Source organism: Epinephelus moara, chromosome 12, assembly GCF_006386435.1.
Source record: "Epinephelus moara isolate mb chromosome 12, YSFRI_EMoa_1.0, whole genome shotgun sequence".
NCBI lineage: Eukaryota > Metazoa > Chordata > Actinopteri > Perciformes > Serranidae > Epinephelus > Epinephelus moara.
The window spans coordinates 18,438,167-18,456,609 of record NC_065517.1 but is presented as its reverse complement, the minus strand read 5'-3'; the positions used below and the strand labels follow the sequence as shown (position 1 = coordinate 18,456,609).

Genomic DNA, 18,443 nt, shown 5'->3' with positions numbered 1-18,443 from the left:
GGCTGAGCTGCACAAACTCTTTCAAGGTTATTCTGAGTGTGTTTACATGGACACGAATAAAGGCCTTTGCACACTGAGTCCATGTTTTTCGAATGTTTCTTTTTTAAGTCTTGCACACTGATTCCGATGCGTTTTATTGTTCTATTCTTTGTGAAAATTGGCAATACATGACAAAATTAAAAGACGCATTTCCTCCTCTGCCTCTCTCCACTGGAGTTACCTATCTGGCCATCACCACTCCCTCCCTGTCTGTCTTTAGTTTGGCACCACAGCTACATGACGGGGTGGAGCTGTCCTCCCTCTCTGTCTCCACATTCTGTGTGTGGTTCGTCACCATCATCCACCTGAATATCACTATCTGACTTCCTGAAAGTGAGCTATCTGAGCTATGAAATTATTCTGTGTGCCCCGTTCCTCTGTCTTGCTGCTGCTGTGTGCCACTACCACATTTTCTTCACTGATTCTTCAAGTCAAATGTCCCTAAAAGGTTCTGACGGATGCAAAAAATGCAGAACCCGTATATGATCGTGTTTTTGGAGTATCCTGTTTATGTGTTTGTGCATGTAAACACCATATCCTGTTTTCAGAATCCCAGATAAGCCCTTATCCCACTTACAAGAAACCAAAATATGTATCTGAGGGACTCCAAATGAAATAAACACCTTATAATTGTTATTGAGAGCTGCCAACTACCTGCTCAGATGTTCTTTCAGCAGAGTGACGCAGCAGAAATACAAATAAATGACAGCAGCGACAGCGTCTCAGTTCTGGAGTGGTGAAGAAACATGAGTTTTATCTTTCAGTAATAAAAGAGGCTGCGGATTGTCATCCACTGCTCCCCTGTCCTACACAGTGACAGGCTGGCACTGGAGTGGAGAACAGTGTTATAAGAGTGACGTAGCTGCTTTCAGGCAAAACGTCAGGTGAGTGGTAATTATGTGGTGTGTGTGGTTGAGAGAGAGACAGAGACAGAAAGAGATGTGGATGCATTCAGAGCAGACAGTTGTTGGCTGAAATTTGTTAAGCTGTAAAGTGGAAGTAAATGTACAGTGTTGTGTTCAATATTTCCTGTTGCTCCCATCTCCTATCATCGATTCGTTCTTGTAAACATCACAGTGCCTGAGCAAACAGACTGCAATAATCAGTAACCGCATTACTAGCATTTTTTATATAATGGAGGAATACTGTATGAACAATCCCATTTCTCTGCGCTGATGTACGGAGCCTTGGAGGTGACACTACCCAAACATTTATTTAAACAACATATTCTGAAAATGATCATGATCAGGATAAGCCTCATTGATGGGTTATTCTTGTCCATGTAAATGCACCCACTGACTCATACCCCAGTTTGCTGATATCAAGTCAGTCAAGTGTTATTAGAAACATAACAATGTAGGCAAAGCACCCAAAATCAAACCTACGACTTCAATCTGAAGGCAGTATTAGTAGAGAGAGTGGTACAAGTAGTGGGAGTATGGTGAGGTTAGTAGCAGCATCAGATACCATCATTACTCTGGGTTTCAGTGGAGAGTTTTCACGTCCCATATGGTCTAAATCCTGTTTCAGAGACTTTCCCACCCTGATTAAAATACATGTCTGGGGAGAAACTGAATTTTTGTCATTTTTTGGACTTCTGTGGCATGAAAATGGTCAGATTGAAATGTCTAAATGTCAGCACATTATTTGCTATTGGAAGCTGAAATTCCAAAATATCTCCATCAGTATCCACCCTCAAATATCTGCTCCCTGGTCATGTTTCTCCTCCTTCACCTCCCTCCCTCTTCTCTTCTCTCGCCTTATGTTTTCCCTGCACTCTCTGTGGAAAAAAACCCTCCCGTCTGTCTCGTTAGTGAGGAAGTCGACCTGTCCAACACTCACAGAGCAGAACTGAGCTGATGTGACAGCAGGACAACACGGCCCCTCCAAGGTCACACCTATGCAGTCAGGCTATGGCAAAACATTGAAACCACTGGAAACTCTATTTACTTTAGCGCCAGTCAGTGGACGCACTCTGTCTCTTTAAAATTTACACTTGCTTGCTATACTTGGTTCAAAATTTGGTGCAGCAAAGCATCTGTAAAAACCCTTTATGACGTGTTTAACAGGTAACGCACTTTACTTTCCTGTAACTGAGTGGGATCGGATCATTCAAGACCACCCTCGCAACAAAGTCTCAGTCCAATTTGATATTTCGAGATGACATTTGTTTGTAACCTCCAAAATTGTTAAAATAAATCTGTTTTATGATGTGACAATGCTATGACAATGTTAGAGTTTAAATAAGGACTTGGGGGATGTTCATTCTGAGATGCACTGCTTACAAAAAAACAACATATCTGAATATGTATTATGTGGGACCAAATTCTGTAGCATAAAGAATTTAACAACTAAAAATTTACCAGTAAAATGCACAACATCTGTGACAATATTAAAGCTTTGTCTGGATCAAATTCAGAAATACATTCTATGGAAAAACCTGTAATGCAACTGAAACTATAAAATGAATTAAATGGATTATTTGCGGCTTTGTGTTCTGCAGAAAAAGACCGAACCAGACATGTGTCGTTGGCTGTTTATCCAGACAGTGAGGCACACTGAGGATGGAAAACCTTGGTTGCAGTTTAAACACACACTGAGGGCCGAGCAAGCGTGTACTTACGCTGTGACAATAAGTAAATATACTGTAAGGATGTGTATTTCCAGGAAAGGCTTGAAAAAAATGTGTTTAACTAAACATTTCCAAGAGTTCTTCCAAAGGATTTAGTACTGAACTGTGGATAATTCAATAAAAGTACAACATGGTCAGGAAAATGACCATGTTTCCAAACTCTGCCAAGAATACTTTTTGTGATTAATTACATCACGGCTATTTTGACACCTGGGTCTTTGGTTTTATACCTAACTTTAAAAGCGGCTCTGCACAGATCAAGATCACTGAACTGAAATACTACAATACTTTTAAATGTTGTATTGGTGAAATAAGAACTACAATCCATGTATGTAGACACCCTAACATCACACCCATATGTGATCGTTCTCCTTCCTGAAACTGCTTGCAAAAATCAGATGAAACATCTGCACGCTGTACTTATTTTTAATTTAATAGAGCAACGTTTTGGTCTCACAGATATCATTTCAGCACTGTCAAATCAAGGTCACAAAGCAGAACAAGACACAAACATGTCATCCATCACTCAGATCATGTATCACTGCATGTTTGAGAGTTCACTCAGACTCTCTGCGCTCCATTTGAACTGGGAATTTAGAATTTCCAAGTTCCCAGTGGGAAATTTCAGCTGGGACTCTCCCTGAAGTTACATTTCTGACTTAAAATCAAAAGAACCTCATCAACCCTGACCTCAAAATGGCTAGCCAAAAAGATGGCTGCTCTGCCCATCAGCAGTAAGTGAAATCTGTAGCAATATGTTATTACTTATTACTTCTTCCTTAGTTGTGTCTCATTAAATCTGTCATACATACAATACTGTCCAACTTCTAGCTGTGGACATGTTGCCACAGTGTTTGCATGCAAAAATACAGCGTAATGCATTGCTATTAACTGACATTGCTAACAATGGCTAAGGGCCCTAACACACCAAGCTGACAGTCAGCCCACCGTCAATGTTGGGCCATTGGTGCGCGTCTGTCAAACCAGTTGGCTCTTTTTAAACCGATCAAGCATGCTGAATTAGTGCTGGATTGGTTAGTTCAGCTCAACGCATGAGAAGAGAAACAGAAGTGGGGAAAGCAAACAAACAACCTACGTGAAGCACAAATTTTTGTGCAGCGGTCAGCCTTTTTTTACCACTAGTTCTTTGATGTCGGTTTGGCGTGACAATATAGATTTTCCTGGTGGTGGTCATCTTGGTTTTTCATCTTGTTGTACTGGAATACGATCAGCTTTGGTGTTACGCCATTACCAGCTCCCACTTTCAAGGTAAATGGAAGACAGCATCTATTGTCCTTCCTCGTAATGTTGCCATGAGTGTAGCAGGTAGCCTTATTTGGCAATTTCAGGGCTGTCAATTGTGTTAATGATAAAATCCCGGGAATGCGCATCTCCTGAATGCACATCTGAGCAGGTGGCATTCATCAGACTGAAACTTGTAATTTCTGATAAGTTTATGCAGTTAAGAGAGTTCAATGAATTAGACAACCCTTGTGTGAGCAAAACTTACAGAATTAAAGAAGTTACAGTGAATACAAAAATGTTCTTGCATGAGGCCTGACAGCTCCACAAAAAGATAATCAGCTCACAGACGAAAGCTCGAAATGCCTGAAGAAAATATTAAGGTAGGAGCTTGTTGTGGTTTCAGTCAGGATACAGACTGTATGTTGCTGGTTCAGATGGTGTATTGTAAACCAGCCACCACACCAATGAAAATTCTACAGGTTTACAGAGCTTTTCTAAACATTTAGGATAGTTTCTAATCAGTTCCATATAGATACATGTACAGTATCAAGTACAGAATTACCCACAGGGTTGCAAGTGAAAGCAGGACTAAAAGATAAGCCTGATGAAGTTAAAAAAAAAAATCAAAATGAAAATATCAGGATGTTGTTCTTCACCCACATGGAGTCAGTCCGCCCTCCTTCCTCCGTCCTCTTTCACCATGCGAACGCAGCGCCAGGCCTGTACTTGAGTCAGCTAACCATCCGAACTACTTCGTGTTTGTGGTTCCTCTGTGGTGGTTCTTCTCAGGGGGTTCTGGACTTTCCAAACCCCTTCCCCACCCTGTCCCTCACCTCATTCCCCCTCTGGATTTAAATTGTGCCAGGAGATTGTGCAAAATGTTATCCTTGGTGAGTTACATGCCCTGAATGTCCTTTAACCTCACCACATCACTCCCTGATCCGATTTAACATGCAAATGGACATGCCCTCTACACGTAAAGATGCACAGATTCAACATGCCATGCTTTTTGAAGTTCCTTTCTTTCATTAATTCATTTAAGTTACTTTGACCAGAAAATCCCCCTCAAGAACCTCAGCAAGTCCCAGCCTTAAGTGGAACCAGGAGTCCCGAGATGGGCCCTGCTCCAGATCAGAGCGGAGGTCTTGACCACAACTCATAAAACCAAATGAGTCCCTCTCCAAACCTCTGTTGACATCCAAGCCATTTAGGTGCCCTCTGACTGGAATGTGTGGTCTCCTCGCAAAACTATAAACGCCTGGTATGTGTTGCTGCAGACTGCAACGCTCAAGTTATGGACGAGCCATTACAAGGAAATGTTCTTTTATTGTGGTTTGCCAGTGAAACGGGAGATTTTCAGAGTCACGATCCCATAAATGCATCATGTTTTCTCAGGAGTAAAACCACTTTGGACAGCCAGGCTGAGACACGGAGACAAGCCTGGTTAGGTTTACAGGGCTTCAAGGCCAAAGGGCGTGTACAATATTTTCCTAATGGTTATTTGCGGGCCTTTCTCCATTTTCTTACTTGCCCTCAAATTTCACATGATCACTTACAGGAATTTTCCAGAGATATAATGAAGATTAGAATAAGAAAAGCTTTCCAAAATAAAGTAAAGACACCTGAGTTGAGATTGTGGTTAACGATCAAGTTCTTGCTCAATCCAATTTGGACAGACCTCGAGCCAGCTGCCTCAGCTGTTGGCAAATTCAAATTTCGTCTAGTTATAACATTAGTGTTTACTAATAGGGATATCTCAGCTTAGTCACCGGAAGAAAATGTTGGCATTGTATGCTTGTGCAGATCACAAATAGGTTATATTTGTGTGTTTCATACGTACCATATCAGTGTTTCTAAAGTGACTAATGAGCTGACTTTGTCATTGGGAGGAGAAGGGGATGCTGTGACACTGAGGTGAGATGCCTGCCAAGCTGCATACGACTGTTTGAGACCAACAAACAACAAAGCTGGTTGTTTTAGTGAGTCAATGCTGTGTTTCAAGCCACTTTTTAGCCATTAAACATGTGTTTTTCATCCATTGGGGATAGTGCTATGACAAGCAGTTTGTTTTTTTGTTTGTTTTTATTTAATCATGAAATCACTGTGCTTCTTACCAGGATAGTGTCTCGAAAGGTGATTGATTTTTACCAAGACATCAACGGCTTCTACAGCAGTGATTGTGCCACTAAAACTGGGTATTTTAAGCCCAAATATGATCTTTTCCTGACCATGACAAAGCAGTTTTGTGCTCATACCTAACCATGCCTTAACCACAATGTTGTTGAAAGTTTCAGTGTATCTGCTACATAATAACATATAAATGTAACATATCCTTGGTTTGCAGGAATGTACCAGGCCAACCTTTTCTCTGTTGATTGGGTTGTATATTTACATCGGTGAATCAAAAGTGGCTGCACCACACAAACTATGTTAAGTTAGTTGTAACTGACTGTCACTACAAATGTACACCCGCTAACTGCCATGTATAACTATTAGCAAACAGAACCAACCTAAAAAACAAACGTTAGCTAGCTATCTAATATATATTACCTGTTTAAACTAACGAGGTAATGGGTGAAAATTCTGCTTATTTATGTAATCCGGGAAAATTTTCACAAATGAATCTTAAAGGAGCTATATGTAAAAAATCTAAAGCAAATAGTCATAAAATCCTCCTAATATGTCACAGAGACTAAGGAATAATGTTCATATAACATACTGATCTCACCGACAACAATAGTACGGCCAGAATATTCGCATTTAAAAAAATTTTTTCCAGTCCGCAAATCATGTTTATGTTTTGAATTTGTGTTTTGGCCTGTTGTACCGCCATCTACCAGTCACACAGTCAGTAGAGTCTCAGCATCAGTTACAGTTACGACTGAGCTACAGCAGCACGGCAAGCAGCATTAGCAGTGTCCCGGTACATAGCATGTATGTGAGCCAGCTGCTGTATAGCATACAGCAGCTGGCTCCTCCTCAGCTGTATCCCGGCAGCAGCATTAGCAGCAGAGAAGCCGGACTTGCTCAAACGGTCCGCTGGAAAACCGAAGATCAAGGACACGGCGACACAGCCCTGCCACAGCAGCCGCCCGTGGGCAAACAAATCAGTCTCCAGCGGGCCACTGTCCAGCAACCTCGAATCTGTAGGGGAGGGGGGGCAAACACGACTCGCGGCAGTATTTTGAATTTGAGTGCAGTTATGCTAACAACGTTAGACTAAATAACCAAATAGCATCAGTTAAATATACATAATCAAATATTTTCCACTCAATCTACAGGCCTGCTGCGTGAACACAATTAACGTCATGTCTGAAACAAGCACATTTCTCTTTTTATTCATACTTGAATTAAACAGAGTCCTTCCTGTTTGCGTAGCTGAATGTTAATAGCAACCAATTTACAGAATAGATGCGGTCAGTTTCTAGTCATAGTTTGGGGGGGACTGGTGAGGGCTGAGTCGCCCCCAGCCTGTAAACGCTAGGAAAGCACATTTTTTTTAAACTCACATAAGAGACACTATTATTAGGGCCATAACGGTACATGTATTTGTGTCGAACCGTTCGGTACGCGACTTTCGGTTCGGCACAACCCTGTACCGAATTATTGGGCGCAGGATATTATTTTATTTTGTTTTGTTTTATTTTAATTCCGTTTTTGCGAGCCGAACCATTTAAAATATCTAGTTCCCCGACGGACATAATTGAGTGACGGACCGAGTCCCGTAAATCTCCGCTTTCACTTTGTGCAGCGCATTCTCGCATTTTGACAACATGGCAAGTGAGCCTGACGAACCTGAAGACCCACCCGCAAACCTTAAGTCCTCCGTTTGGGAACACTTTGGTTTCAGGGTAAAATACGAAGATGGAAATAAACAAGTGGACAAGACAAAAGCAGTGTGCCGACACTGCAGAACAGCGGTCGGGTATGTACTTGGAAACACGTCTAACATGCTAACGCATCTAAAGCGACACCACCCGAGTTTGAACGTTAACCGGCACGACTAGAAAAAGCAATCTGGTGCAAACTACGATATCGTCGTCGTTTAAAAAGAAAGAGCGTTTCCCTGACCATCGCGCTAAAGAAATAACCAACGCCATTGGAGTTGAGTAAAATTGTTTAAGCTGCACTTTAGATATAAGCATGTTTTGTTTACTGCACTTTAACAAAGTGGGAAAGCTAAGTAAGTTCCTAGTAAAACTGAATCTGAGCAGGCTTTAAAGCTGACCAGCTGCACTATACTTTTTATTTTAATTGAGTAAAACTGTTAAAGCAGAAATGTATATTTATATTTTTCATTCAAAAAATGAGTTTAAAAAACAGCAGGATTTTATTTTTCACTTTTATATTTCTATTTTCATTCAAACAATGTGAAAAAGCAGGATTTTATATATATTTTTTTCATTCAAAAATTGTGTAAAAAGAGTTAACTGCTGTGGTGGTATGTTTTAATAAGGTTACCAATAAGTAAAAGATATTTAATAGTTGTCTATTTTTTTCATTACTGTACAGAGAAAAAAAAAACGAACCGTGACTTGTGTACCGAGGTATGTACCGAACCGAGATTTCTGTGTACCATTACACCCCTAACTATTATATTTATCATAGATATGGTTGATTAAACTTACCCTACCATCAGAATACCATGCTCATTTCGAGACACTATAGTAGCACTAACTTTACTCAACACTGAGATTTGGAACCTAAAAAACTACCAGTGGCTAACAATCTAACACTGTTTGGATAGAGGGTTAGATCCTTTCTGTTTAACCGGAAACAGCCCTGAAATTGCCATCGCCAAGCCCTACCAAACTCCATTTAAATAAAGTGTAATTTCAGCTTGTATAGAGCCCGCATATTCTTACATCCTACTGGGTGAATTAAGGGTTTATTACAACCAAACCACAATTGGTAATTGGTAGAACAGTGGAAAGACTAACCAAGAAGTTTTTTGTGAGTCTTATTTAGTGTCTGTCAACTCTGAATGAAGAGTGCTTAATGATGATAAAATTACTGTTTATTTAAATGGAATTTGGTGGGTTTGACGAAAGCAATTTTGGGGCTGTTTGACAAAAAAGATCCTACTCTTTTACAAGAAAGGTCTATCTCTGTAGGGATCCTTTCAACAGTGTTGTCAGACACCTAAATAAACAATTGGAGCCTCTCAGTGGCAAAAATAAGCACTTTTAATTGATGGTACAAACATGCCCTGGGTGTTTTTGTTGCAGCCTGGCTTCTGCCCCTGCTCTATACTGGACCAATTTAAAAAATGTTGATCTAATCAGTCACATAGACACAAAAACATAGGAAAATAGAGTCTGGATTAAAAAATACCCTCTAACTCTGGGGTTTTAAGTTTGTTTGACATGCAAAAAAGCCACACAGTAACTCTTACTCTTCAGCATGGTAGCTAATGCTTTACTTTCCCCATTGTTGTAAAAGGACTTGATATTTTTGGGCATTCCTACAAATACCAACTGTATCAAAACTAAAGTTTTCATGGTGCAACCTGATCTGGTAAATCACTTCAAAGTTAGCAATGAATTTAAAAATTACTACTGGCCATATCATGGTGTTTGTGTGTGGGGTATTTGTTTTGTTGATAGAAAAACTGTTAACACAAAGTTAGAAAATTTTCTGAGAAACTGTAGCATCAACACTTCAGCTTAACTGGAATTAAGAGAAACCAAACCAAAAGTACACAGAGATATATGAACAGGACTTTCCATACCTTTGGCCTTATCAGTATAAAAGTTACATAAACAGCATTGCCTGTGAATAAAAGTAAGTTAACTAGAATAAATTAACAGCTGTTACTACTAACCAACACCACTGCCTTCCTAATTAAGTATCCAGTTGCTGTATATTCAATATGTTTATGTGTCTGCTACTAGTGTTGGTGTAAAAACAGGAATAAGTCCAGCAGAAACATTTCAGACAATTAATCAAAGCAAGCAAAAATAAATGAAAAAGTGCAAACTGGCTACAGAAAGGACAAGTCAATATGACTTTTTCCTTGTTCTCCTTTCAAACCAAATTCAAAATGCTTTGACTGTAAATTCATAACGCTGCCACAGCAAAAGTGGAATTGAAAACAAGAAAATCTCTCTTTCTGTACCCCCTTTCTTTTCTCCCCTTCCCTCACTCTTTCCTTCTCCTTTGCCAGCCATACACCTGCCTCACCTCTTCTGACTCCCCCCCTCCCCTCCAGCCCTGTTAGGAATGTATGAGGCAGCATGTTTGGTTCTGGTCGGGCAGGGTTGGACCTGCTCTCAGCAAGACTGGAAACCACATTAACAGACCTCCTGTGCTGGCTGAGCAGAGTACTGTATATGTTCTCAGGAGTTAATGTGCTGTATCGTCTTGTACTTCATGGTAGTTTCTTTTCTCAAGACTCAACAGGAGCAGACACAATGTGCTTACTTGAATTTTAGTTTGATTTAATTTCTTTTGTCTTTACTTGTATGCTTTTCTTGATTTCCTTCAGGCACTCGTGAAAAATTAAAATCCTACTATGATACAGTGGTGCAGGCACGAGTTCTAAAAATGAGTCAGCATTTTAGCACTCCCAGATCCCTCGTCTCGAAGTCAGTGGGTGTTTTGAATGTTTTTGTTTTTTTTAGCTGCCTAAAATAAGGTCTGTGGTTAACACAAGCTTCAGAGATTTTCACTTCTTGCTCTACAACATAAATCAGTTAATACCCTCCACTGATTAATTTTTAAGCTTTTACATGTTTTGTTGTGATGGAGAGGCTGAAGTCATGCAACCGTGGTGTAGTTCGTTTATAGCCTATTATTAGTTTTTTTTTTTACTTCCGGCGATTGCATTTACACTTCAGAAGTCATAAAAGTAGTGTTAATTTGTGAAGATGATCTTGCTGAACAAAACATGCAAGTATCATAAACTTTTGTTTGCCACAGAGTTGCATTTCTGCAATAATCTAAAATCCAATGGAAAAATCCCTTTAGCTGTTTGTCAAGGGAACCAGGATGACGCTAACTTCCTGGTTAGCCAACAAATAAACATCATCCCTGCACCACTCTATACACACTCCCAGCTCTAAGGGAAAAAACCTAACACTAAAAACTTAGACCCCACATCACACAAAAAAACTAAAACCATATTGAGCAACTGAATTATTGTACACTGATAACTAATGCAATAACCTGCACCTGGATACATGTTTTGCAATTTTCTACCACAGACTGGAATAAAACCATTACAAACAGCTTCACTTTGTAAAAACCTTTACTTTGCAATACCTGGTTTTCATTATATATAATCAAGACCAAGACAGTATGTCACTGCACTAACCTGAAAGTAATTAACTAATTAACCTCAATGAAACACCCACAGCACACCAGGAGCTCTGAGTGTGGTGTTCTCACTTTTTGCTTCCAAAACCACACTGCAGAGCCTTCATGAAATGCAGTGTCCTACTTATGATACCACTAGGTGGCTGTATATTGTTTTTCTTCCAGCAGAAGAATGAAAATTAAAAAACATAAAAACAAAAAACAGTGGATAATCTGAGAAGTTGCTATGTGCAGTGAAATCCGAAGTCCTGAAAATGTTCTATTGAATGGAAAGACTATTTCTCTGACAGCCTATTGTTCCAAAAACAATCCAGTTTCTACGAATACACCCACTCCCTGCAATAAGAAAAATCAAACCAAAGAAGCATTGTCTGTTTCTGTAAACTACGGATATGTTACATTTGTACATTATTTCAGAGTCTCAAACACAGCTGGCAAACTAACACTGACTGCAGGGAGTGTGTATTTTCGGAGAAATGTCTCTTTGGAGCATAGCCATTTGTTTTGGGGATAATGGGGTGTCAGAGAATTGGGCTTTTGGTCTAATGGGGCAATTTCCGGACTAATTGAGCTTTAACATTTTGGGCCATCGGAACAATGGCATGGCACCGATTCACTGGAGTACTTTTTCCTTGATTTCCAGCAGAGGAAGCCAAAAGCAGCTTCTCATTTCCAGTTGGTAACCGTCTACTCTCCTGGCTAAAATGACAACCGTTGCTGGGAAATTGTTTTGGCTGTACCTAGCTAGCTAATCCATCTAACGTACCTAACTCTTTGCATTAGTTAGAAAACAGTCTTTAGCTGACTTTTTTGTTGTCAGCTGACTTATTTTAAAATGAGTACCATGCAAAAGGGATCTTAATTATGATCTGAGGCTAAGCAACCTCACCAGTTGCTGATCCATGTCAGCCAACATTACCTAGAAAAACAGCAGTTCTTTTATTGCAGTATAGAGCCAATAACTATATAATTACAATAAGAAAAAATATAAGACCAGAATGTTATTTCATTACAAACCTTTTACATTAATGTTACAAGAGAAATGGCTGCTAGGATGATGACTAAACAATTGAAATGCTAATGTCGGCTGAACTGGAGTTATTGGAGTGTAAACTAACCAAAAGGTACGGTTGCTAAGCTATAATGTTTGGATGAGGGTTTTATTACAAGTGGTCAATGAAACAGCGCCACCACTGATACCGAAACACCATCAAAACAAAGTCCAAGGTAAGAGACGCCAAGTTTTAAAAGAGGAAAGAATACAGATAGATTTCAGTTAACAACAACAATAAATACAGGAACAAGTCCATCATATGCCAATTACTGTCGGTAATGAATATGTCAACACTCAACATCATTTTTCAAGCTGCTATCCCACATGTGGGTTTCATTCCTGCCCCCTCTCACTCCCCCTCTCTTATCTCCTCTTTCCCACTGTATCCTTCCATCTCTGTCAGCCTCTCACTTCTCATACTGTATGTCTGGGAACCATGTAAAAGCCCCAGCCCTCTTCAAAGACGGTGGCAGCTCTCCTTTCATGGCATGTTGTGAAAAAGCTCAAATTCAGATGTTATGCTTTCACTCGCCCTCTTCTAAAGGGGGATATTAAGTCAATCTGCAGCAGATTGGCAGGGCCAGGGAACATTTTATGTTTCATGAAACAGGACTGTGGTGCGCGCGCACACACACACACACACACACACACACACACACACACATACACACACACACATATAGAGATTTAAAGCTGACTGATCAAAGTCTCACGTCCAACAACAACAAACCGGCACTTTCTCAGGATCCACACTGCCAAGTTTCACAGCAGATGAGAAGCATATGTGGTCGCTGGTACCCTGTGCAGGTGCCTGCCTGTATGCCACAATGACAGATACTGTTCCTGTTTACATTTTAAATTGTTTTTCACACTGGCAAATGCACCCAGGTATTGGTGAGAAATGTTTTTTTCTGCAAGACTAGACAGTGATATAGTAGGAGACTGTATAGGTGCTTCATTAACACAGTATAACAACACGGAAGAACTCAGAGATATTACCTTTCATGATTCCTCCCTCTGAGAATCCTTCACAAACAACTTGTGATCTAGTTTGCTGATGCCCAACTTGATGGAGGTGATATTGCAATCCTCTTCACCTTTTTTTCCCACAAAGCAAGAGTCCAGGAATAACAAAGGCAGTCAGCAATGTACCTTTGAGGTGCCACCAAGCTCATTCGTGAAACATTTCCCAGTTTTCCAAAGACAGATCAAGCCCAAAAGTCCCAAAAAGTCTTACTTCCACATATTTAAAAACTTGATGCACTTTAGGATTCAGCCACACTGGATGTTATTCCATTTGAGCAAGAAAAAGGCACCTTTTCAATCTAAAAAACGGTCTGATTTCTAGATTATCTCAGATATTCTTGCAAGTCTTTCAATGCTGAAGGAAACTGGTCAAGGCTCGTCTTAATTTTGGAACATGTGTGTTTGCTTGAAGCTCTCTGGCATCATCCCTCTCCCATCCAGGGCCTGAGGAAACTAAACCTTCTCAGACAGAAACCATGTGCAACTTCAGAGAGGGAGGGAGGAAATGGAGCGAGAGGGGATGAAGAGAAAGGACAAGGGTGGTAAGAAAGACAGAGAGAGAGAGAGAGAGAGAGAGAGATGGGAGGGGAACAAAGAAACTGGAAAATGAGGGAGGGACTGGGAAAGGGACAGGGTGAAAAAAAAAATAAAAAGGGAGGGAGAGGGAGGGTCCATGTGTTTTGTTGAAAGTCAGTTTTGTGGCCGAGGCTAATTGCTAACAAATGTTTGAACATTGTGGTATGAGCACCTTGAATATCTGTGGCCTTGGCCTGCGTGACAGGAAAATAGTTTCTGTGAACACACACCTACACACTCTCTCACACACACACACACACACACACACACACACACACACACACACACACACACACACTCACACACATGTCAAAGCTATAATCCCTATCTGGCAGCAGCTCTCAGCTTGCTCCCGCTAACCTCGACTACCAGTGTCTATGGCTAAACAGCAGGTGTAATTCTCTCACCAACACACACATCCGGCCATCCAGCTGACTGGGCAGCTCCCAGTGACTGTCTGGCACTATGGACTTTCAACTCATTTCTTTCCTCTCCTGTACTCACTATGGAACTTAAATATATATACTGCAAAGTAGGAAGATGGGCTGAATGTGAACACAACTCTGGCGCTGTGTATTTTCAGAGACTTAAAAATAAGGTGAGCTTTTTCATTTTGGAATCACCGGGCAAAAATCCCATTATAAACTTTCAGCATGTTGCTTTTGAAGTGGACAGAGGAAACACTGGACTTCTGCACCTCCTCTCCGCTCTGTTTTCAGGCTTCAGAAAAACTGCCTGTGACAGGACACTTTGGCCAATCATAGGTTATTCCAGAGAGGGCGTTCCTATTGGCTGTTGCACAAATTCAGAAGCTTTTTGACGTCCTTTCCTCGAAAGACTGATTTAATGGCAAAGAATCCTGCAAAGAAAGTTGCTATTCCAGCACCGGCAACTTACTTGTCTACACTGTAAAGCAACCCAGAAAAAGGAAGACAGACTTACAACAAAGAGAGTTTAAATGAGAGTCTGACAATAAACAAAATAAAATGTGTCAATATCAGTGAAGGGTTTCAAGGATTGGACAAAAATGGTGATAATAGTTAGCATTCTGGTAACCGAAGCTCACAGCTGCGGCCACAAGTTTATGAACCTAAACTTATCTAGAGCCTCGAATCACAGCGTGTCCTCTGCCTCACAACCCACCGCTAAAGACCACCTCACCAGGAGGAGATGAGAGACAGGGACTCCCAGTCAGCAGCCGCAGCAACCCAAATCCAGCCAGCGCAAACCCCAGCTCCGGGGAACCGGACAGCCTCGACTCCCCACTAGGGCTGTGCCATATCATTGCGTTCACTAGGATACCGGTATACTTTTTAATATCATCATCAAAAACTCACCATATTTTTTTAGCTTGTTGACATATTGATGTCATACTGTTAGCCACGGCAACAACAAGCATGGCGAAAAACAAAATTATTTTTGATTTGCCCTCGGCTTCCTAAATGTTGTATGAACAGGCCCGGTCTTCTCACACTCTTTTAGCGAGTTATTCTCCCTGCAGAGGAAACTCGTTCAGCGGCTCCTCTGGCAGCAGCACAGCGTCTCTCCCACTCCTGTCTTGCCGTGCACACATGCCAGTTGGAGTCATCAAGTGATTAAACCTTTTGTAAATCTTTTTTGTTTTTTTTAAGATATTTTTTAGGGAATTTTTTGCCTTTAATTGATAGGATAGTGAAGTGTGAAAGGGGGAGAGAGAGAGGGAGAGACATGCAGCAAAGGGCCACAGGCTGGAGCGCTGCAGCAACAGCCTTGTACATAGGGCACCTGCTCTATCCACTAAGCCACCAATGCTCCACCTTTTGTAAATCTTTTGTGATATAAACCTACATGGGAGCTATTTAAATGTGTAATTTGTGGTCATTTTATTTTGTTGAACTATTAACATTGTATACAAGCTGGTGGCCAGCAGTAGCAAGTACAGGTCCCACTGGGAGGGTTTGTGCTGGCTGATTTTAAGATGCTACAACCGAAGGTCCGTCTCTTAAGCTGCTGCCTACTCTGTATTTTTACCTTTTCCAGATGTTTGCCTACCCCAGCTTTAAGCAGTGGTGGAAGAAGCACAAAGGTATTAACATCAAAATATACCTAAAGTGCCAAAGTAAAAGTACTTACTATGGAGAATGGCCTTTCAAAGAATAATATTTATTACATTATTGGATTGTAATCAGTGAGACCTTAATGTAATGTTATCACTTTGATGTTGCAGCTGTTAAAGGTGGAGTTAATTTTAATAGCTTTACATTTGGCTTCTGCTACTTCCAGTCCTACTCTGTGTTCATCAGGCAAATGGCCAACATGACAAAGGGCAGGATAAGGGCAACAAATGGTCAACTAATCAAGAGCAACTATTTAGATAAACACTTCACAGCCACAAAAGGACATTCCTTGCACTGATAATTACTGTAGATGCACTTATCATGAGATTTCCGCACTGCCAACTTGTTCTGCGTTACGTCTCCATCTCAGCTGTAATCAGCGTGAATAATGCCTTTTTGCTGATTACTTCTACATCCCTGAATGGCTTTGAAGTCACATGCCTCGCTTTCCTATCTTTTAGTTTACAAGTTATTTTGGCTTAAAATGCTACAGTTTGTAAAAAATTAAGATTCCATGAGGTAATTTAATGACCAAAGTCAGCTGGATTTTGATTACGAAGCCAGCAGCCTTTGATTAGAGCGTTAAGTGTCTTAATCAGCTCGGTTCATGCACATTCCGACACACTCATACTCACGCATGCACACAGAACCCAATTTCCCCTAAATTGATACCAGAATCGTCCACATGTTTGAAGTTCATCTGCGGCCTGTCAGCCACGAGTTGTTCGGTACCACCAGTGGGACCAATTAAGCCTGGTGATAATTATGTTTTGTGTTAGAAGCCAGTGGAGCAGCTCAGTCAAAGCTCTCTCTCTCTGCATGCGTGCGTTGAAATGTTGAAATCCACGCCACTGGTTGAGGATTAGCCGGAAAGCTACATGGTTTCTATTCCTTAGTTGGCCAATTTAACACTGGAGCAGCTTGGCATGGGATGCACCCACACACACACACACTGACAAGGTGGAGCAAAACACAAGTTTGCAATGGATCACGTAACAGATAATTAGTTTAGTCACACTGGATCTGCGGCTGGTGAACTGTCAACACCGAGCAACACAAACTGAACAATCCTCGAGGCCAGAATGCTTTAGCTCCACATGCGCACTGTTGGCCTGTGTGATGATAAAACTCAACTTACATAAACTGCTGACTGGTAACTACGGAAACAAAGGAAATACTAGTCCATGGTTGGTTACCTTTATCTCTCATAAGTGGTACTGCCAGAGCCAGAGCTTAAGACCTGTGGAGAATTAGAGGAATACTTCACCCATAAAAAAGATCATTCGTATTTCAGTTTCAAAATGTTGTTTTTCTTACATGCCCCCACATGACAACAAATCCAAAACCAGGGGAAATTCTTGATGAATCTGAGCAAAAGGTGCTGCATTTCACAACAGCAAACTTCACTCACTGGCCATTTTATTAGATACACCTGTTCAACTGCTCGTTAACGCATTTAGGCATGTAGACATGGTCAAGACGACCTGCTGAAGTTCAAACCGAGCTTCAGAATGGGGAAGAAAGGTGATTTAGGTGATTTTGAACGTGGCATCATTGTTAGAACCAGACGGGCTGGTTTGAGTATTTCAGAAACTGCTGATCCACTGGGATTTTCATACACAACCATCTCTAGGGTTTACAGAGGATAGTCCGAGAAAGAGAAAATATCCAGTGAGCAGCAGTTCTCTGGGTGAAAATGCCTTGTTGATGCCAGAGGTCAGAGGAGAATGGCCAGACTGGTTCAAGATGATAAAAAGGCAACAGTAACTCAAATAACCACTCGTTACAACCAAGGTATGCAGAAGACCATCTCTGAACCAACAACATGTGGAACCTTGAAGCAGATGGGCTACAGCAGCAGAGGACCACACCAGGTGCCACTCCTGTCAGCTAACACCAGGAAACTGAGGCTACAGTTCACACAGGCTCACCAAAACTAGGGATGGGCATCAATTTTCGATTATCGATGATTGATTGTTAAGGCTTTTGATCGATCACAAATAATTTTGATCGATAGTCGCAGTGTTTCCCCTACAATGCCTGGCATAGGTCCGGCGAGTCGCCGTGCCAACGAGACTCCCCGCCCGGCGAGTCGCCGTGCCAACGAGACCCTTCCTACCGGCAAGCACGGCGGCTCGACAGGCCTACGAGACCCCTGCCGGACCTATGCCAGGCAAAAAATTATTAACAGACGGAGGCTCTCATCGCTCTCCAAAGCCTCGGCGGCTTCCCTTGAGGCCTCTGAAAACACTACGGCATTGAAAGACGGAGGTTTTGCTGAAAACTGAAGCCTGTAACTCTTGCTGGCAACGGCTGTAAACACCCAGGGGTGAACTGCACATGCGCGCCATTCTTCCTCTTGGGCCTGGGGGGTTGAGGCTCAAAACTGGGGCAGCTGCGCTCTCTTGCGGCGACAGTCTGCACTGCACTCTTTTGTTTTCTCTCTTTTGAAATACTC

General features: G+C 41.3%; 1 protein-coding gene across 1 annotated transcript in view; it reads right to left on the bottom strand.

The window, feature by feature from the left end:
- scara3 (scavenger receptor class A, member 3) overlaps nt 1–13,797 on the bottom strand; it is a 34,839-nt gene extending 21,042 nt beyond the window's left edge. Inside the window, exon 1 of the mRNA XM_050057603.1 lies at nt 13,287–13,797. Within this exon, the coding sequence (XP_049913560.1) occupies nt 13,287–13,293 (7 nt within the window). The 5' untranslated portion in view covers nt 13,294–13,797. The remainder of the gene's footprint in view (nt 1–13,286) is intronic.
- Nucleotides 13,798–18,443: the final 4,646 nt, after the last annotated feature.